Source organism: Venustampulla echinocandica (genome assembly GCF_003357145.1).
Source record: "Venustampulla echinocandica strain BP 5553 chromosome Unknown scaffold_4, whole genome shotgun sequence".
NCBI classification, from domain to species: Eukaryota; Fungi; Ascomycota; class Leotiomycetes; order Helotiales; family Pleuroascaceae; genus Venustampulla; species Venustampulla echinocandica.
Window position 1 is genome coordinate 476,641 of NW_022474209.1, and position 20,550 is coordinate 497,190.

General features: G+C 47.0%; 7 protein-coding genes across 7 annotated transcripts; 2 read left to right on the top strand and 5 right to left on the bottom strand.

The window, feature by feature from the left end:
- Positions 1 to 91: 91 nt before the first annotated feature.
- BP5553_06453 (Uncharacterized protein) lies at positions 92 to 3,968 on the top strand (the record flags this gene model as incomplete). The annotated part of the gene is made up of 2 exons (XM_032015076.1): positions 92 to 3,019; positions 3,072 to 3,968. 2 exons carry the CDS (start codon positions 92 to 94, stop codon positions 3,966 to 3,968), a joined length of 3,825 nt encoding a protein of 1,274 aa, XP_031868497.1.
- A 1,016-nt stretch (positions 3,969 to 4,984) lies between these two features.
- On the bottom strand, positions 4,985 to 5,701 carry BP5553_06454 (uncharacterized protein; the record flags this gene model as incomplete). Its single annotated transcript, XM_032015077.1, has 3 exons — positions 4,985 to 4,992; positions 5,091 to 5,392; positions 5,448 to 5,701. The coding sequence occupies 3 exons, from the start codon at positions 5,699 to 5,701 to the stop codon at positions 4,985 to 4,987; spliced, it is 564 nt and encodes a 187-aa protein (XP_031868498.1).
- A 676-nt stretch (positions 5,702 to 6,377) lies between these two features.
- On the bottom strand, positions 6,378 to 7,894 carry BP5553_06455 (MFS general substrate transporter; the record flags this gene model as incomplete). The annotated part of the gene is made up of 4 exons (XM_032015078.1): positions 6,378 to 6,595; positions 6,658 to 6,751; positions 6,804 to 7,682; positions 7,757 to 7,894. The coding sequence occupies 4 exons, from the start codon at positions 7,892 to 7,894 to the stop codon at positions 6,378 to 6,380; spliced, it is 1,329 nt and encodes a 442-aa protein (XP_031868499.1).
- Positions 7,895 to 8,139: 245 nt separating this feature from the next.
- On the top strand, positions 8,140 to 8,615 carry BP5553_06456 (uncharacterized protein; the record flags this gene model as incomplete). Its single annotated transcript, XM_032015079.1, has 2 exons — positions 8,140 to 8,274; positions 8,331 to 8,615. 2 exons carry the CDS (start codon positions 8,140 to 8,142, stop codon positions 8,613 to 8,615), a joined length of 420 nt encoding a protein of 139 aa, XP_031868500.1.
- A 1,811-nt stretch (positions 8,616 to 10,426) lies between these two features.
- BP5553_06457 (uncharacterized protein) lies at positions 10,427 to 11,040 on the bottom strand (the record flags this gene model as incomplete). The annotated part of the gene is made up of 4 exons (XM_032015080.1): positions 10,427 to 10,430; positions 10,507 to 10,766; positions 10,832 to 10,960; positions 11,011 to 11,040. The coding sequence occupies 4 exons, from the start codon at positions 11,038 to 11,040 to the stop codon at positions 10,427 to 10,429; spliced, it is 423 nt and encodes a 140-aa protein (XP_031868501.1).
- Positions 11,041 to 11,904: 864 nt separating this feature from the next.
- On the bottom strand, positions 11,905 to 17,163 carry BP5553_06458 (Uncharacterized protein; the record flags this gene model as incomplete). The annotated part of the gene is made up of 8 exons (XM_032015081.1): positions 11,905 to 12,084; positions 12,132 to 12,443; positions 12,500 to 13,298; positions 13,345 to 13,956; positions 14,008 to 14,355; positions 14,405 to 16,059; positions 16,106 to 16,958; positions 17,018 to 17,163. 8 exons carry the CDS (start codon positions 17,161 to 17,163, stop codon positions 11,905 to 11,907), a joined length of 4,905 nt encoding a protein of 1,634 aa, XP_031868502.1.
- A 608-nt stretch (positions 17,164 to 17,771) lies between these two features.
- BP5553_06459 (uncharacterized protein) lies at positions 17,772 to 20,056 on the bottom strand (the record flags this gene model as incomplete). The annotated part of the gene is made up of 8 exons (XM_032015082.1): positions 17,772 to 17,992; positions 18,065 to 18,200; positions 18,255 to 18,453; positions 18,515 to 18,781; positions 18,829 to 19,084; positions 19,155 to 19,269; positions 19,316 to 19,896; positions 19,951 to 20,056. 8 exons carry the CDS (start codon positions 20,054 to 20,056, stop codon positions 17,772 to 17,774), a joined length of 1,881 nt encoding a protein of 626 aa, XP_031868503.1.
- Between the last annotated feature and the right edge of the window lie 494 nt (positions 20,057 to 20,550).

Here is a 20,550-nt window from a genome sequence, read left to right on the forward strand (position 1 = left end):
CGGCTTGCTTGGCCGCCACTCTGGTTGGACTAAGTACTTAGCTGGTTACTAAATACCTCCCTTAACGCCCTGGTCACCTTACGCCCTCTGAATGACTACCATTGAGGAGATGGATGAGTTTTTCAACTTCGAGGACGCTGCACATCCCCTTGACCATCCGCTACCTTCTCATCTCGACTTCGACCCTACAGGTCTAAATCTTCCATCCGGACCCTATGATATCAATCTCGCCTTTGCCGAGCCTGAGAATGATGAGAACTCGTTTACCTGCTTGCAGCACTTCTCCGCCTTGGAGGGGCAGGTCCAAAATGATACAGACGGTGTCATGACGGACACGGCCATGCTGTCTCCTCACGACTTCACCGATTTTCCAAGATGGATTGATGGAATGGATTTCCCTACCAATCCATGCTCCTATTGTAGTCGGATGCGTATTCATTGCAAGATCATCAAGGAAGGTCTCCGGCGAGGCTCGTGTACGAGCTGCGTTGCCCTGGCACGTTCGTGTAGCTTGACTCATGGGCCTCGTCAGGTTGTTGATGGCAAGGACTCACACTTGTCGGGAGACGCCACCCAGAACGACTTTCAAGACCTCAGTACTTACAGGATGGATGAAAGCATGAATGCGGATGAGCCTCATCCCTCGGTTGAATTGACCCAGGGGTTCTCTCGTAGCAGATCAAACCCCAATCTAGTCAGTGTGAGGTCATCCGAGGAAAACATCAACGCGGCTGCTGGTGAAAATCCCAAAGTTGGTGCTCGTTTCTCGAGAGACTCAATTCGGATTTTGAGGGCTTGGCTATCGACTCATCATCGCCACCCATACCCCACTGACGAGGAGAAGGCGAGCTTAAAGAGGGAAACAGGCCTCAGCAAGACCCAGATCACCAATTGGCTAGCGAATGCTCGTCGGAGAGGCAAGGTTCGGGCACCACGATCGACCTCCCCGAGTGTGAGCAACTATACCAAGGCCATGGACATTCCTCGGCGATCTACGCCCGCTATGGAGCACATGAATCCGATGGAGCGATGGGAGCACTCGCCCCCTGAGAACGAACCTGCCTCCGTGACTGCTATTGCTAAGGCGGTTACTTCCTCTACTTTCTCGTCTGGTCGAGAGAGTCCTTATACCTCCAATTACCACACTGACGACGGGTCGAATCGATCTCTTGCCAACGTGTCTTCCACGAGCAGTTTTGGCACTTCGCATTCGAGTGGTGGCTCGTTTGCTTCGGCGTTTTCGCACAAGTCAAAGGGCTCATTTGGTTCCTTCGGGTCGTTTGGCCATAGAGGACGACGACGCCGTCGTCAAGCCCCCAAGGCGGTCAAAGTCCCCGTCACCAACGGTCCTGTTCGCACTTTCCAGTGTACTTTCTGTACCGAGACTTTTAAAACAAAGCATGACTGGCAGAGGCATGAGAAATCCCTGCATTTATCACTTGAGCGCTGGGTGTGTTGCCCTGATGGTCCGACTCAGTTTTGCTCCGACTATGATCACAACAGATGTGTTTTCTGTGGCCTGCCAAACCCGCCAGCTGGACATGCTGAGATCCACAACTATTCGAGTTGTGCAGATCGGTCCTTGGAGGAGAGGACCTTTTACCGCAAGGACCACCTTCGGCAGCACTTAAATCTGGTTCATGACGTGAAGTTCCAGGGGTTTTCAATGGAATCGTGGAAAATCGCTACGCCACAGATCCGTTCTCGATGCGGTTTCTGTGGCATCGTCATGGATTCTTGGACTATTCGAGTCGATCACCTAGCAGAGCATTTCAAGGGCGGAAAGAGTATGGCTGACTGGAAGGGTGACTGGGGTTTCGAACCTCAAGTTTTGGATATAATTGAAAATGGAATGCCTCCATATCTAATTCACGACGAACGAAATAGCATGGAGCCGTATGAAGCTTCAAAAGATTCAGCAGCCTCGACTCGGACCCTGGAAGATCATATCAAACTTGGTCTTGTTGACTATATCCATGCACGGGTTCTCAAAGAATCTATCCCCACTGATAAAGATTTACTCGAGGAAGCTCAGCGAATAGTCCGCAAGACTGATTTATACACATCCGCCCCAGACAATGAAGTGTCGTGGTTCCGGGATCTGATTATGTTTTCTGGAAAGAATTCCGATGAGCACGTTACAATCGGAGCCATTCCTCATAAGGACATCGACTTGTCGGCTATCTCATGTCGCAAGGAGAGGGCATTAAAAGCATTCGTTATTGGAAAACAGGCTTTGGGATTGACCCCCACGAACTCTGAACTTCAGGTGGAAGCCTGTCGCATTCTAGATGAGATTGAACCTGCAGCTAATTTCAAGTGCAAAGGAGGTCTTGGTTGGTTCAAGTATTTGATAGCTGCCTCGCACAACTGGCTGTCCGATTTCCGACGACGGGCAAATTTACCGCGGCTCTCAGAAATGGCTGATGAACACATTCGGTCGACAGATGATAAGAGTATTGATTATAGTATACACAACCATCACCGGCTGGAAAACGAACTTATTGCCTGGGTCCGCCTACAGCGAGCTCAAGGTATCAAACCTTCCGACGATAATATTCAACGCCAAGCTCGGTTGATTGTATACAAAACTGATGACCCTTGGAATCAAACTGCTTTGGATAATCCCGTGATTTTACATCTTTTCAAGCGGCAGCAGCATCTTGCACCGGAAAATGAAGACGGCCCCGACATGCCACCCCTCAAAGAGTCAACAGAACACTGCCTTCCATCGGCCCCATCTCCCAAAACATTGCACTTTGACCTGGAACAACTAGGCATCAACCTTGCATCCCCTAGCAGTGGCTCTCATACTGGTGGCAACAGTGCCAATGGCTCCGGCACACCAGACTTCGACAAGCCTCTTCATACTCTCGTCCAGAACCAGCCATCCACGAACACTAACCCAACCCAACCTCTTGGGTATTTCCTAAACGATGCAAACTGTTATGGCCGCCTGGTTCGAGAGCTTTCGAGATTTGTAACTGCCTGCATGTCGGTCAACAGCCCGAATCGACATGTAAGTTCGCTTCGTTGTCCCGCCCTTCTACATGAGCTAATACCCTGCCTAGGTCCCTTCAGATGCCGAGATTCAAAACCATGCTCGCTGGACCATATATGATGATGACGATCCTTGGAATCAGACTGCAGCTGACAATGCCGAATGGCTTATTCGATTTAAACGAGATGTCGGGCTTGCAGCTCCCGAGGAAGGCCCCGGTCTTCCTGTCGCAAACAGCTCCTGGCAGGTATCACTCGGAGGATCTGGCTTCTATCCACCCTACCTTCACCCCAAAGAGCCACCAGCGTCGTATGTGGAAGATGTGTCAGTCCGGATGGAAGACAGGGTTTACAATATCAAAGCCACAACCGCCCAAAAGTTTCTCAAGAGCATGTCCACCCGCTACCAACCTCCTGCAGCTGTTTTCTGCTCACGGGAGTTGGAGACTGGTCTCAACGAGTTTATGGTGAGCGAAATGGTCGATGGCATGTTCCCGAGTGATGAAGCACTCAAAGCGGAAGCACGCAAGATCTTGGGGGTTGAGAACACGGCTGCAGACGATGTGCAGCTACTGGAGAAATTCAAGTCCATGCATCGTGTTCCTTCCGACACATCTCCTGTCGATGATTCGATTTCAAACTTCAACGAGGCTGAAATGCTCGCTGAGCTTGATCACGAACTGGCTAAGGGAAACCTGGGTATGAGCGGCCCTGCCACACAGCGTATTCCTTTTAATGACTCCCACACGCCGGGGATTCCGCAATCACAACAGACGCAACAGGCGATGCATGTCGCGAAGGGATGCGCCGACTTGTACCGAGCTCAGGGTGGGGCGATTGGGAGGGATTCCTTCCCGATGACGATGCAAGGACAACTCCCTTCTCCGCAGGTCCATCGCTCCAATTCCAATCAAAATGGCACTTCTCCTTCAATGCCAGGCTTCCCCAGCTCGGGCAGCTTGCTATAACCAATTCCTGAAGAATTCTTCTGGGAATGAATAATACTACTTCATATATATATATTTCGGGATATGGGTTTGGAGTTTTGGGTATAATGGGATAATGATGAAACTTTCACACCAGTTATAGGTATATATTCAACAAAGACGTGGCGAATGTAGAGAAAGCAAAATATGGGGTTTAACATAGCCAGGCGTCCGTTAAGAATAGTAGAAAAGACAACGGAATAGGGTTTGGAACGGCACATATATATGAGTATACGACTAGTAATATAATTTAAAAAAATTCAATTCTGGTTTTATTGAATATAATAAGACTACTAGTATCTAATATAATTTTAGGTGCAAAAACACAATGTAATAGTAACAGGTTGGGGTTGCCCTACTACAATGTTATAATCTCTAATAAATTATAAACTTCTTATTTCTTATTATAATAAATAAAAAAGATAGCATTATAAATCAATCTCTAAGAGAGAATAAAACGTCGAAATGAGAGGAGAGGTATAATTAAAGTTGAAAACAATTCTAACATGAGATTTGAAGTTCACTTTGTTAAAACATAAGTTGGAGCGATAATACTCAAGCCTGATATGGGTATAATATCTATCAAATTTTTTAATATACTTAATACTAGCAAAATTAAATTCTCTAAATTTCTCAAATCTACTTGTGAAATCAGAAGGCATACTGACACTATTAATAGCTTGACGTTCCTTAATACAGACCCTAAAAGAGAACAAGGCACTTGTAGGAGTACCATATCCCAACGCTCCTCGTATATTTTCGATGTAATACGAGACATCTATATCTTAGTCTATAATGCCCTTTTTAACGGTCAAATTCTTCATCTACTTGTTAAGATTCTCCTTTCTTTCACCAAATCGATCCCCAAACAACTCGAAATGCGGCCTCATAATGATAGTATACTTAACAAACTCCTCCATACAATCCACCAACCTATCCCGATTCCCACTCGGCAACAACCTAGCCTTCCCACTACCACCCCCCCCCCCCCTTCATCCTCAAATTGCTTCCACGCAGTGGGCAAACTACTCTGATTCGGGATAGTGAACATCCTCATCCACCTGCCCAGAATCCTCAAGCTATTAACAGCGTTAAAGCTCTGACTTCCACCGTTGACCTGAATCACGGATAGTGTGCGGCCTTGCGTAGGCCTCACCGAACCTGTCGATAAAGGGATCCAGTCTATTTGGTTTTTGAAGACAGCAGTGAAGTTTCCGTGCTGTTCAGGCGAACACCAGATGTGCCCGTCGGACCAGAGAGATAGGGAACGTAGCTCTTGAACCAAAGGGTGCGAGGCGTCGACAGAGTCGCGAATAGGGAGTTCGCTCGGGTTGAAAATGCGAACGTCACAGCCGAGACGGTGAAGAATGCGGGAGGCTTCGAAGGCCATTAGTTTGGAATAGGAGCTTGGATACGTGTTAAATCGACCTATCATTTCAAGCTCCGGGGCAAGATTTATACCGTTTCCGCAAGCTTCCATAGAGCACCAGAACGTTTAACCTGGATTCGGTCTTTGCTAAATTCTCCTCCGCCGTGGCAATTGCAGTCGCTAATTCCAACTGAGAGATCCAATCCGTAGCTTCGAGCTCTGCATCTAGCAGAAAGGGACGGTATCTGGCTCTGATGTCGGGATCATCTTTGGCTTGTGATATAGCCAGCTGGGGACATTGTGCCAATGTTCGGAGCTCCCGCGTTGGAGAAACATAAGAACCCATTGAGCTGCCGTTTTATTGAAATTTATTGGCCGTAAAAGGCTACGAGTACAAAGACGAAGAGTTTTCATATGGAGTGTAAGTTCTGCCGGTGGTTTTGGCGAAGTGAGAGGAATGTATGGTGGTCGCTCTGAAAATGACATTTTTATACGTGAGAAGTAGGGAGATTTGGGCTGGGCCCTACCGAGAAAATTGTTCTGCGTGGCGAGGAAGGAGATCTGCCTCCTATGGGCATAGGAAGATTTTCCTACCCCGAAATTTGTACAATAAACGTATCGATCTCTCAGACCCGTTGTCATGTCATAAGTGATTGTGCCCATAGCCTGCAAAGTGTCCGGAACTGGCCAAAACCACGTTCGCAATGCCCGACGCAGCCCATCTGCATTGAGGTGGAATGCGTGCCTTTCTTCCAAGTATAACATCCAAACAGCTGCTAAGGCAGATGACGTACCCTTGCATGCAAAATAGATGAGAGATTAATGTATTGTCAGTACTGCAACTTGCCTCGTTGGCTAGTACTCAGGTGGCTGATAACTCCACTTCTTCGTGCTACTCTACTGTATCCATTGCTACAACCCACTTCGATTATTAAACGTCTCATAGTGCAAGCCCCCTCTCCATTGCAAACGAAGATGAATCTACTTTCAGCGGTAGTCATCTGGTCCAATATATATATTGGCTAAGGGTTATGCTTGGCTGTCAAAGCAACGCTAGTTTCTCTTTCAGGGGCTCCCTGACTTGAAGCATATTCGACGACAGTTGATCGTCGGCGAACTCGCCATAACTCGAGAGTAATAATGCTAGCGATGAGGTACGCCAGCCCGGCAAAGATCTGAGGGTAGAGGAACTCATTTCCAGATCCAGGGCGTCTCAGTTTGAGTGCGATGACTTCCGAGACTACAAAATGGGTATAACGACGTGAGCATCACCCTTCAGATCTGGAACAGGGCCAAACTTACAGGTCGTTGGTAACACGATCACCAACCAGGCCAGCGAGAGCATAGATGGTAGTTCCCCAAGTCCTACGACTTCTGTGCATATTGGCCCAATTGTCTCCATGTGAGGTCAGTCTGAGGCATGAGCGGCGGGCCAGGAGATGACTTACAACCCAAAAGACACCTAGGATTGCGCCATTGACAATCACAAAGAGAATTGTAACTCCGTATGACATAGCTGGTATCCAAATTGCAAAGACTGATACTGCACATAGAAGAGTAATGAATCCCGCAGACTCGATTCGACCAAAATAATCACTAATAACCCCGATGAACGGTCTTCCAACTGCAGTGCCCAGGTTCAGAAGGGCTGTAACAGTGGCGGCTTGAGATTGATCCAGACCTATTGAGCTTGCGAAATTGGACATGGAAAATAGTAAGGTTATATAGCCAAACATACTCACAAAGGCCCAGGCAAGGACTAGTATGACATCGTAACGGCGAAGTAGGTCCCTATCAAATGGGTGTTGTTTTGGCTGAATAATATGATTGCGGCTCCGAATGGCAGCTATTGCTAGAATATTCATGAATCCACTAAGGAGCCCAGTAATGCGAAGTGACCAAGCCAGAGAGGTGTTGCTAATAGCTGCCCGCACCACAAAGGAGAACAAGAGCCCGCCAATACCAGATCCCGCAGCACTGATGCCGTTTGCTAAGCTGCGGCGCCGAAGAAACCATTGAGAGAGCACGGCGATACTGGGAATGTAGGTAAAGCCGACCCCCAGTCCAACTAGAACCCCTTGGGTAAGGTAAAGATGCCAAATACATGTTGCAAATGATGCTGTAATAAAACCAGCTGTTTGCAAACCTACACCTATGATCATGGGCAGGTGAATGCCGAAGGGGTTGCGGCGAACCAGGACCGTCACGGCTGGAGAGGCCAGCATCGCCACGGAAAAGTTCAGTCCTCCGATGAAGGCAAAGTCCGTAGGTGTTGCCGCTGGATAGATCCCGTTTTCGAGGTAGTATCCGAGAAAGACCCCGTACGACTGTGCACCAACGATTAGCAATCCGGTGAGGAGGAATGTGTTGTTGTGCTGGATATGGATATAAACAATCTTACAGCAATGACACCCCACGTAAAGCAGTTGATGGCAAAGCATGCGGCAACGCAAACCCAGCCATATCCACCGTCAGGCGGCCCGGGAACCGCGGGAGATGGATCCTCAGCATCCTGGAGAGAATCGCATGTTGTGCTCATTGTTGTGTCTGCATGAGAATGGACAACAGACCGAGATAATAGACCTCCGCCTCTTCGGGGGAAGAGTGGGCCATGGAGATAATTAGGAGGGGTGATATGTCACCGTTCCCAGAGCCGCAGCTTGGGTTGGGGAAGCTCAAGGTTTCAAAAATTATAGAAAAGGACCATGTCTAAGCAACTGTGCCAAAGCCCGAGATCATCGCCTTCTTTTCTCCCATTGTTGTTGTTGTAGTTGTGGCCAAATGATGCGGTTGTCTTGGGCCTGGAGGGTGGTGTCGCCCTTGGTGGACAATCATCTCGCGGCAGAGGGTGGAGACCCCGAGGCTGCAGATAGCGACAATCGTCTGCAAAGCTCCCTAGAAACAGCGCAAGAAAACCCGGTAGGTCCGTAGAATGGCAATCTATCAATGTGGTCTTCGTGCTGATGTCTCGAAAGTCGGCAGCTATGAACCCAACCGCCGACGAAGCAAGCGTGCCCGATGGCTTAGATGAAATGCTCGCAGAACCGTTTCTACAATTCTCCGCGGACGAGTTCGACATGCTGTTCGAACCTCTTCAATCGACGTCCCCTTTCGACCCCTCTTCTGTACCTCAAAGGGCTCTCCGCGCCTTCTCTGCCCTTCCATACGATTCGTCCTTATCCGCACCAGGTGTCAATCCTCTTTGCCCTGTTGAATCCCTTCTCCCGAGCTCCAGCCAGCCCGATAGCCGGACCACATAATGTTATGTGGCATATGAGCTGGTGCGTGAACGTAATAAGAGAGGGGTCGACATGATTGAGATTGGCTTCCGCCTCTGGAGTGGTTTTGTACAAGGCGAGGGAGATGGTGGTTGCAAAGTCGAAAACGAATTACTATATAGCGTCTTGGAATATATAAAGGTTGATGTTCTTGCCAGCTCTAGTACGATCACCTCTATGCGAATTTATCTGTTGTACGGATATCCGGTGACCACCAGTTATCATCCATCATCACTTCAGAGTATGCTCCATCCTTAAATGTTGTGTTTCTTTCACTAACTAAATTAGGTTTGCTACAACAAAGTGGCGTCGGATCAGTGTTTGCCGTGCAGGGCATTGGACAATTGGTGGCAGCTTTGATCACGCTGATCGTGACGGTCGGCTTCAGGAACTCTCTAGTCACGTCTCCCAAAATTGGCAAATGCGACCATGCTTGTCTGCGAGCTGTAACCCGCTTGTCTGCAGGCCGCAGACTAGATGTGGCGAGTTGTGGTCGGCTTCGGTGCTGTCCCGGGTTGTATTGCTCTCAATTACCGTCTGGCTATTCCGGAGACCCCTCGGTATACCTTCGATGTCGCCCGAGATATCGAGCGAGGTACAGCAGATGCACGTGGTTATATTTCTGGCCAAAGTCAAGAACAAGTTAATGGGCTTCGACAAGTCCAGCACTTCAGCAGGATGCACACTGAATCGAAGTCCTCTAAGCCAGCTTCAAGGACTTCATGAATTATTACAGCAAGGGGAAGAATGCAAAGATCCTAATAGATGTTGCGTTCTGTGGCCTCGGTCTCAACAATTCTGTCATCCTCACAGCTATTGGATACTCGGGAGGATCGAGCGTCTACAAAGTGCTATTTAATAACCCTGTGGGGAATTTGATTATTGTCTGTGCAGGAACCGTTCCTGGCTACTGGTTTACTGTTGCACTGTGTGTGATGCAGTTGGCCGAAAGCCGATCCAAACCATGGGCTTCGTTATCTTAACGATCCTTTTCACCATCCTTGGATTTGCCTACCACCACCTTCATCGCATGCAATCTTTGGGATCGTAGTACTCGCTCAGCTCTTTATTGAATGTAGTAAGACCATCCACTATAGTACAGATCGACAGTATTCCCATTTCTATCTTCAGGTCGAAACACCACCACCTTTATCGTCCCTGGGGAATACTTCCCTACCTGGTACATATCAGCTTCTCACGGCATATCTGCTGCGGCCGGCAAAGTAGGGTCAATCCTCGCCCAAGCTGTGTTTGGACCCCTCCGTACTCACGGGGCACCGAACACCTTCTCTGGCCCGGCTTGCTCTCCCTAGTTGAACCATGTCATACAAGTTTTTGCACTCTTTGCGGTGTTAGGTCTTCTCACCACGTTCCTTATTCTGGAGACCGCTAGAAAGACTCTTGAGGAGTTGTCTGGCGAGGATGAGTATAATCAACCCGCCCCCGCCTCTCGGCCTGAGATTGAGGGCGAGAAGGAAAACGGGTCCGGGGAAGGGGTGAAGGAAGTGACGAATGTTTCTCCTGCGTTGAATGTCTAAAGGACGAGTGCAACCATCTGGAGAACGATCACTCATGCCAGCTCTGCACACCGCCAACAGCTCGCCGACAGCTGGCATGAATTTCGGTCCGTAATTTTTCTCGTTTAGACACACCATCATTTGATAAGTACGGTATGTAATTGAGACTTCACTTTCACTTGATCATACTCTTCGAATGAAACATCCTACATTTGCAGTGACAAGAGATCCGATCGCTTGACGTACCAAAAGCAACGTGGATCTTGACGTGAAACCCTACCTAGAACGTTCAGATTTCAAGAACGATATTTCCCTAGTACTCCGCCCGTACCGACGATCATCTGCGTTTTACTTACGGATGCCGAAAGTAGTATCGTGGATACTGCAAAGGTAGGAATATGTCGTTCCGATCATTTCGTGCTATACCGTCTGGAGGTGCCACCTCTAAAGCTATAGCCTCCTTAATCCGCATCTGAAGGGAATCGCTCATTGCGGGAACATTCGACCGAAGCTTATTCTTTATCACACCAACCATAACACGAAATGCTTCACTCTTGGGCCCCTTATTATCACGAGGTACTTGATGATGGCCCAAGATTGGTCCTGTAAATGCAAGCTGTTGCGGCTTAGCAATGTCCATCTATTGCCGTATCCGGGCTGAACGAGACTTGGGGACCATACTTCTTGCAGCGCCTCTTCCATTGATAATACGGATTCCGGTTCACATTCTAGTCGTTTTAGCTGTTTAGTGTCCGATACAAAGACAATCCAGCGGTCGGTCATCGGAACGGCAAATGGTTTCCCGTTAGACTAATAAGACATATCAGTAGTCCCCTCGCAATGATAAGTGAAGGTCTTACAAATTGCTCGCCAACTGACTTTGCGTACATCACGGATAAGCTCAAGTTTGAATGAATATAGGGCGGATATATTACTCGATACATGCATGGCCCCGCAAATGTACAAGTGGGAAAGTACGTCAAGAAAAGTTGCCTTCGTTAAAGCCTAAGAGGGGGAAGGGGGCAGAGGACGGTGATGTAGATTGGAGAAAATGGCATCTTTTGGATTCGTTAGAGGTAATGTGGTATTTTTTCGTTACATTCATACCTCGTTGGGATTGGTCACGCTCCTTCTATGGGCAGTACTTTCGTATGTTGTTGTGGTACTTGCGACTATGCTTCCTTTTGTCAGGCTTAGGGGCCTGTTGATGGGAGGCCTAACAGCCTCAATTACGCTTCTTTTTTATACAACCCTACGTTTCTTATACCTGTAACTATATAGCACTCACCAAGCTAGCTAAGACGCATGATGGCACTTTACGACCAAATTACCATTGCCCAGGATTCCGGGGTGAATATTGGGAAAATAACAGATTGACTTAGAGCACTATTTGACATCTCTTACCACTTATTTGCAGACGAAGGGTGATTCGCAGACGCGGTTCAAACGCATGGAATGTGCTGAGGGGATTGTGGTTCCGGTGACCACAATGCCCCGCTTTAAAAGGGACTTTAACCGAGAGCTTACCCCTTTAATTAGGGAGGGAACTTTAGGTAAATATAAGAGGGACTACTAATATCACCTGGTTTGTAGATGTTTTGATTTGTCTACTAAATTTTATTATGAGAGAACTACCGTTGCCAAAAAATACATGTTGAGGAGACAGCGACCACCATTTCTCCCACATTTGATAAACATTGAAGCTTGTCGCTTAAAGAACAACAACAATAGCTTAAAATTTCAAATTGCACTCATTACACCCGGGGCCTAACGGTCCATGTTTGGGATTCAAATACCAAATCGCCTCTCTGCCGATGAGCTTCTGGATCTACATAGAGCTTCACACTCAAATTGTTGCGACCGAGGTTGAACACCCTGAAGATAATGTAAACATTCGGAACTGATCGACCTGGTGGGAACGTGTAGCGCAGCATCTGGGATTGTTAGCTTTTGAACAAGAGTGACTTGGTTTTCTACATACCAATTGATACTGATTGTTGCTTATGTAAAGTCTGTCACCGCACTCGCCCGTCGTTGTTTTCACCTCCATGAAGTATTTCGGCCTGGCGTCCCTCCACACTTGCCCGTCCAAGTATCCTTTATCAATAAGTATCGCTGTTAAACCGCCCGACTGGTCGTCGTAAGTAATATCGGCGGTCTCTCTGCCTGGCCAGTTTTCCATACCGGTATACCTAGGATGGATTGCCACAAGCCCACGGATGGTGCTCTCCCAGTTGGACCAGTTGGACCAGTCAAGCTGTGGAAGACCAAGAGTGGATAACATCTCAAATACCTGTGGTTACATATGTTAAGCTCTGAGTTGGACGGGCGATTGTGAGCTGTGCTTACAAATAGTTCTCCAGCCGCACCGATTTTGGTGTCATGATTCATTTGTCCCTGACTACGAATGCCGAACGTTCTCACACGGTCGAACCCTTGGAGGAATTGGGTATTACCCACTATTTCCCTAGAATTAAGATGTGGTAGATTGGTTTGGCCTGCAAGCCGAATAACATTCCCAAGGAGGTCTCGATAGGCATCAGGGGAGTAATAGGTCCTCCCATCAGCGATCTCCGGACTAAGCCGCTCTGGAGGGCCATGGATTTGGTCTGCAGGAGGAGGTGAATGCGAGCGCCTGACGCTGGAAGCCGGTGTTCTTTGAGCTTGTGAACTCCTAGACGAAGCCACAGTATCCTCAACGGCTATGACGTTCTGCTCGCTAGTACCTTCTTCCAATGAATCTTCAGCAGCTGGTCGAGGCGGAGGAGCAATATCTGGTACCATTCCTATACCTTCAGCCTCCAAGATATCATCAAGTATGTAGATTGGCTTGTTGAGTACATTGCTGATAATCTCTCTGGCAGCCGGTGGAATTTGGAAGAGTTTAGTCAACGCTTTGGGAAATGACAAAGAATAACACAGTGTTCTCTCTCTCCTATTTTCAGGCACGGAAACATTCAACCTGTTTTCTTGCTCTCTGATACGTACGTTACCGCTGGGAATCTGTATTGTAATGTCTTCCCCGGACCGTTGAATTGTGTATTTTGTGAAAATGCCATTTGTCTTGAGGATAGATGCACTGCGAAGTTGGTTTAACATGGTCTGCGCGTTTAATGTTGCAGTTGCACTCCGGTATGAGACTGCGCACCTATTATCTGGTAAGTATTTCGTATTTATAAGACTGCTAGGCTCACCTGAGAAGATCATACGCCCTGCCATGGAAGTCTGCTGTTAGTCTGTCGTCAATAAAGCTCTCTCCTTCCCAATCAGTTTCTTCGCGGCAAATCAGAGACAAGTATTTGCTACCCAAACCCAGCGATCCCAGAAAAGGTTCCAACTGTAGGATTTCTTCCAAGCTAAAGTCTAAAAATTCTACGCGGCCTTCAAATATTTCTGCGAGTTTGATTCTGTCGATGATGGCGAAGTCGCTATGGCAGGCATGAAACTCTATTTGGTGAGCTGCTCCAGGCTGTGGAACTCTCACAGGAAGAAAGTTGCATGTTGACAGGATATCTAAATCATTTGGCTTTGGTCTCATCCCATTGATTGCCCAGATTAATTGCTTGACTCTCTGCACTGTAGGATGTCGTGTCGCAAGAGCGAAGAGTTCTTCTACCAGCGTGCTCAAAGAAGCTGGACATATTTGTAACCGTTCCAAGAAGAAAAGTTTGAGCTCCTCAGGATAAGACTGGAGAATAAGTGATTTGCCATCTACTGGGACAGGACTGTCCCAGAGGCATTCAGAAGGTGAAACCCAACTCGAGGTTGACGGTATATAGATCAATCCTTCAGTCTGGAAGCGTTCGCTATTATCAAAAATTTAGTGATAATATCGACCGTGAAATATCACTACGTACCTAATTTCCGTCCAATTCGGCGTGCTTCGATCGTCGCTCAATAAGAGATGATATAGCCTCAACGCCGTTTCGGGCAGATTCGGAGACGATCTTGTCAGTCTCCTAAGATTTGAAACCATTTCTAAATAGTCTCGCCAAGTTGTATCTTCAATATCAAGAATTTCACGGAAGAATTTACACAGTTTTCTGTTGTTTCGATATTCCGGAACTTCTGCCAGCGGCTTCTTCGCCAGCAAATCAACAGGACCACGCCAGGCGCAACTTTGGATATCAATCCAGGTGGGACCGGATGCATTTTCTTGAAATGAACAAGGATCTAATATCAGTTTTCGTGTGTCGATCTCCTCGCTGCATATTGTTAGCAACACTCATGTTCTTGATGGTAGCGGGATCTTACCACAACCCTTCTCTCTGGTTGTCACTACAGTTGTCTGCGATTAATTCGTAGGTTTTCAATATTTTCTCTCTTATCTCACTTCCCCAAGTAAGGTATCTGCGTGTTTTATGCTGCCGTAGAACTTCTACGTAAAAATTGAGATCCGGCTCAAATCCCACCTCAAATTCGTCAAGAAATATCCAATCTCGAAGTACCGTATTCGCTTCTAAACCGCCTGATACCATCAAGAACGGAAACTCTTGGCCAATGCCTAACGTTTGAGCCCTGTCTTTCAAGTCTTGCAGTGGTAGGTATGTGTCTTTCAAGGCTCTGAGCTGCCCTCCTAAGCAAGTGACCTCTGACTGGGATAAGGTATCCACGATTGGAGGGCTCATATCGGCAACATAATCATCCCAGTGCTTCTTCAACGTGCCGATAATCTTATCGGGTCGATATCGTATGATATGTCGGAACTCAGTTGATAGGGATCCGCCGTCAAATTTAAGTCTTGGTATACGGCGTACTCCCAAGCCTTTCTCTAGCCATTTCAACCATGATGAACCATGTCGCCGGGTAGATGGTGGGAACAAAGTCGTATATTCAGATTTCAAAAATGACACGACACACTCGGGTATGTTTCTGCTGGGATCTCTTGGGTGTTCATAAGCTTTTAGAAGCTCATATGAACCATACTCTTCTGCAGTTTGGAAGTACATGAAATTCCGCCGAGATGTTACCTGCCTACCATTTGTTCCGTAGAGCCAAACTAGTGAGAGTCTGGGGTCATCTCTGTTCTCAAGATGCCAATATAAATAGCTGACATGTGTCATGGAGAAGGACAAATCGGACGCTCCACCACTTTGCAAATAATATCTTAACAACTGGTCGACCACTGTTTGGGACCGGATACCAGTAACACCAAGTGCTGTGAACAAGGCTTTCCGAGAGCTATTCGTTGACGCACCAGGATCCACGGTGGTGATGAGATCTCCAGGTATCTCAGGTCCAATTGCCGCCGGGAAGTACAGTTCTTCCTCCGAGGCGTCCACCCATTCCCCATTGTTCATGGGAATCAGGGGCAATTCTCGAATCATATTTATGAGTCCGATCGAGGATCTAGACAGAATTGATAATATGAGCGAAGCCGCACGGGAATGCCAATCGTCGTCAGTCTCGCGACACATCATTTTCGAACTGCCACTTTCTAAATCTTGCTTTATTCTGTGGTACATATGCATATCGTTGATATCATGGATACCAAACACATCGCGAAGCACATCAATATCCTCAGGGTCATACCGCAGGGAGAGGTACTTCCTATTTACCTCGGGCCGATCATGAAATAAAGGTAGTCCAGAAGAATCCAGATGAGTCGGTGGTAAAATCCGTAACATATTTGGCTGACAGGGTGTTGGAAACTCTTGGGAATAGAGTATATTTTCCACACGCAGAAGTCTAATGATCTCGGTTGGTAGCACCTCCCACACTCTACCAAGTGATTGGCCACTGGGTAAGTATTTTATCCATTTGTAACGAAGTGGAGAATCACTGCTAACAAATTGGAGAACGGCATCTCGAAAAGTCTCCGCTACACCCCGTAAAATATCTGTGTTTCGAGCTGAGTTGAGAACGTCTTCTCTATTCGCGGGCAAGATAAAATCAGCTTGGATTATGAACTAGTGCCAGTTAGTAATGAACTTTCTTAATATGGTAGCAACTCACACTGAAATTAGTTCTACGGATTGGAAGGAAAGCGAAGCAAGATTGCATTGATATGAGTGGCCGAGAAGCCTCATCCACAGGGAATGCCAAGACCACCTCGCACGAATGAATATTAGGTCGAGACGCGTGCAAAGTAAGTTGAGGTATATCTCTTTTTGTGATATAATACTGATCTGGTGGATTTTCCGTAACCGAAGTGTCGTCTGAGTGGTGAAGATCTTCCACAGACTTGACTAAGTGGACCATTCTACCATCATCCCTCTCTATCTTCCTGAAAGTTGTTAGGGTGCTTCTTCCATCTAGATGCCGACATTGGATTTCAATTTTTGTAAGTGTGGATAAGAATAATAGAAGGTTGTCGGGAATATCTTGCTGGAACTGAGCCACCAAGGAGGCGTAGGGGATGGCTTCCTCGGCCTGGAAGGGAGTCAAAGTCATTCGGGTGAGTGGACGTGCGTCGACAGGAATGAGTTCGTCCTCTAAAATAGGGGTGACAATCCCAAGCTTATCTCTGGTGGCACCTTCTCCACACCGAAACGAGAAAGAGAACGAATTCGATTGAATATGAATTGCCCTTGCGACCTGGAAGACAGACTTGAATCCGATCCCTTTCTCGCCGATGTATCCGCGATCTTTGCTCTTTGAGCTCCTTCCAATCCTGGATATCGAAACGACATTTTCCTCTACGAAACCATCCTCATTGCATTCCACAACAATACTTGTGGGCTGCACTTTAAACCTGATATAAGGTTGCTGGCCGAGCTGTTGTGCTCGAGTGAATTTATTGTCCTCGGCATTCTGGACTAATTCCAAAGCGAAACGCGCATTTGCGGAGCTAAGATCGTGAGAAATTCTAGGCCGTCAATTTTAGTAAAATGCAATACGTTGGGATAATGCTCGAAGGTGATATACATTTCTAGTGCATCTCCGAGCTGCTCCCTGGTGTTTTCAAGCGCTTCTAATGTTCCGGGGGCTGAGTTGTCACGATCCTCCTGACTGATCCATCCGTTCCTCCTGGCAGCTCTAAGTACAATTGCTCTAGCCTCTGCTGGAGTCATGTTCAGGGAGTTCGACATCCAAGGTGATGAAAATAAAAGTGATTCTTAGAGCTGCAAAACGCGGATTCGATTTCCGGGCTATGAAGGCCCAAGCTGATCAACCTGTTGGTGTTCTACCTAGTGACAGACAGGGCTCATGTTGGCTCCATGTTGCAGACGTGCCCCTTCTGGCTGACTGCATATCTCTATGCGCCCTGGTTTGGTTTTACCCGTGCCGAGGGAAGCGGGAAGGGGGAAGCGACACGCCAGAAAGACTATGGCTTGTGATGTTTCAGTGCTCCAGATGTTTTACAATCCCCGATGTGCAGCTCAGCTGAGGCCTCTTCCCCTCGGATTCCATCCCAAATTCCGTGAATCCCTTTGACATACAGCATGGCTGATGGAACCGTACCAAAGTACTGTACATGTACATGGAGAATAATATAGTTTTTGTCGGTGAGTGAATGACATTTGTCAAACGGACTTCCAAACTCATTTCATTTTATTTAAGCTAACGCCTTCCTTGCTCGTAAAGCCATAGACTAAAGACCTCAAAGAGCTCATTCTAGGCTTTATCTCAGAGCCGCAAATAAAAACCTGCTGCTAGTACAAGTACATACACATCAACATCAATGACGATCGAACTGAATCGTTGCTGTCCCTACTACTTGACCGTTCAAAATGTCTCTACATGTAAGATTTTCTCCTTTATTTCCGAACATAACCTCCACTTCATGAGAAATCTGATAGATGGTTTTATTAAGACGAGGGTTGAATTTTGTTTCAGAACTTCGACCGAAATCAAACCCTCTGGGGAATGTCGAAACAACATTTCCGACTTTTTCAACTCCTATGGCACGTTAGTTTCGTACCTTGAAAATCACCAGAATGGGTATTCGTGGATACGAGCAGTGAAGCATACTTGATTCCGTATAATAATCTGGGGGATCGTTTAATGCGGTTGAATATAATATAATAGTTGTAGATGCAGCTTCCTCAGGAGTATAGTTGGTCACAACAGTTACCTTCCTGGAAGTGTCTTGGAAAATCTTGTCGCCCTAATCTTTATCAATCTCTATTTTATTACCAGATATGATGTGACTGCTACATACTTTAGAAATAAGCCATTCAACTCTGTGACGACAATATTTTTTGTTTTCGAATTTCTCAAGGCAAGACTTTTCTTCTGGGTCCTTGCCTTCCCTGAAGGGCATATTAATACCAATACCGTAATGCCGTCGAGATTGTTTCATGCGAGGAGCAATTCCTTCGAGACCACGTAGGGCAGCGCCGCGAACTACAGCAGATTGCCTTCACGACAAATTATTAGCTAGTAGAACAGGAGAACTCTATAAAGATAAATAGAACGTACGGGTGCTCTGGACGCATTAACTTTATATTTCCATTGGCTTTGCCCCACTCTGCGAGAGCCTTGTAGAGGTATGGCGATTCACCAAAGCCGCCAACAAGAATGATTCGCTGAATCATCAAGGTCAGTATCTGGCCATTGTGGAAGTCAAGGAACGGAAATATTACGTCAATCGCTGCGCCCTTCTTCCTCCTCGCCTCTTTGACTTGTTGGTGGACTAGATTAGAGATCTCTGTAACAACGGGATCGAAAAGACCCTGTATATCCTTGCTATGCATCATCAGAGTCGGTCGTGGAATAATATTGACAAAACTTACTAAGTAAGTTTCACAACCTGGTCTTCTTCATCGTAAAATTCAGAATCCGGTATGTCAAGTTTTAGATCGCTCAGTTCTCGTATGTCATCATCATCATCATCGCGTCCAAAATCTCGTTTAACCGTCTCGAAAGATATCATGAACTTACTCCCCGGGCCTTTCTTTGAAAATGGGATAGTGTCGAACGGTTCTCCAAACCGCCTTGAGAGGAGAGAGTGAAGATTTCGGTCGATGTAAGTCGAGCCGCACTTTCCGCCTGGAAATCAAGACATAGGTCAGTTTGGGGGGTCATTCTTTGAGGATATCAATCGCATAGAGTGTCATACCAACCCCAACGCAAAGTTCATCAAACTCCAGACACGGCTGAACTTGGGTAATCGTATATGTGGTTATATCAACAGTCCCACCGCCGCAGTCACAAATAAGTATATGGTCGCCTGGCTAATCTCGTTAGCTGTGGACTCTGTATCTTTGAAGGGATGCATACCTTGATCTGGTTCAACGCATTAAATCCAGAATACCTCTTCAAGGTTGCGATAGCTGCCGCCTCTGGTTCTGCAATTGTAAAAATAGAATCATCAGGCCGACTCCCAAACCCTGCCTTCCTAGCAGCATTTAGCGTTGCATCCTTGGCTTCGTCCGACCATATTGCTGGCAGTGTGATCCAGCATTCCATGGGGGTAGCGTCATATGTTGACTCGGTCATTTCTTCACTCAACTTCAACGTCAAGTGTATATACAACTCGTGCAGGAAATCTTCGCAAACCTCTTCAGCTGTACGAAAGTCTGGCAACTTCATCATTCCCTGGCCCGCCAAATCTGCAAGAGCAGGATCGTCATACTCTCCCACAAGCGCATTCTTATCGAGCAAGAGCTTGGTCCAAGAGTACGATATGAACTTAGGGTGAACCTCAAAACCCCATTTGTTCCTGGATAGCTTTGGGTTTTCCCTCGTGTATGCAATCCGTGTCGGGACCTTCCAATGGGCATTGGCAGACTCCCCAGGCCAAGCGGAGATAATGTTGATGTCGTCTATTTCACTCCTTTCTGTTGTTACGTAGCTGATCCCTACAGAGAAGTAAACGAAGAATACTTTAAGAGCGGTGTATTAGAACGCTGTACCTGAAAATGTTGTCCCGTAATCAATTCCCACGATAATTTTATGGCCATTGCCTTCCGTCATGGAAACAGACTCCAAAATCTGATGAATTGGTCGATTTCCAAACATTTTGTGCAAAGAAAGTAAATTTTGTGTATCGCAAACCGCAGTTGCACCAATAATTTGTTTATGTTAAGTTAGGAGTTAAGACGTGTGATCACGATGAAGGCAGGGGAATGCTCTTGCCGCCAGGATCCCCTTCGCAATGACTCGTGGGACTCCTCCACATGTCACCTGCAGCTCAGAGTGTTGGTTGGGTGTTTCATGGCCCGCTCTTGGTGCGTATACGGGATTGCTACGAAGTAAAACAGCTGCAGCCACAAGGCTCAGACGATTGAGGGTCATTCAATAGCACCCAATAGAGTGATCAAATATTCCAACATCGAGGTTGCATTATGCGTCCCCCTCTTCCTGGCTGATCGTTGACACGCTGAACCACCTTTTTGGGTGATACGTCTTCCAAGCGCCCCTACATCTTGCGCACAACCAGAAAGTCGCGCAGCATCCTTTAGGGAAAGGTGTTACCATCCAGCCATTCTCAACTCTCAAGACATCGCAATTTC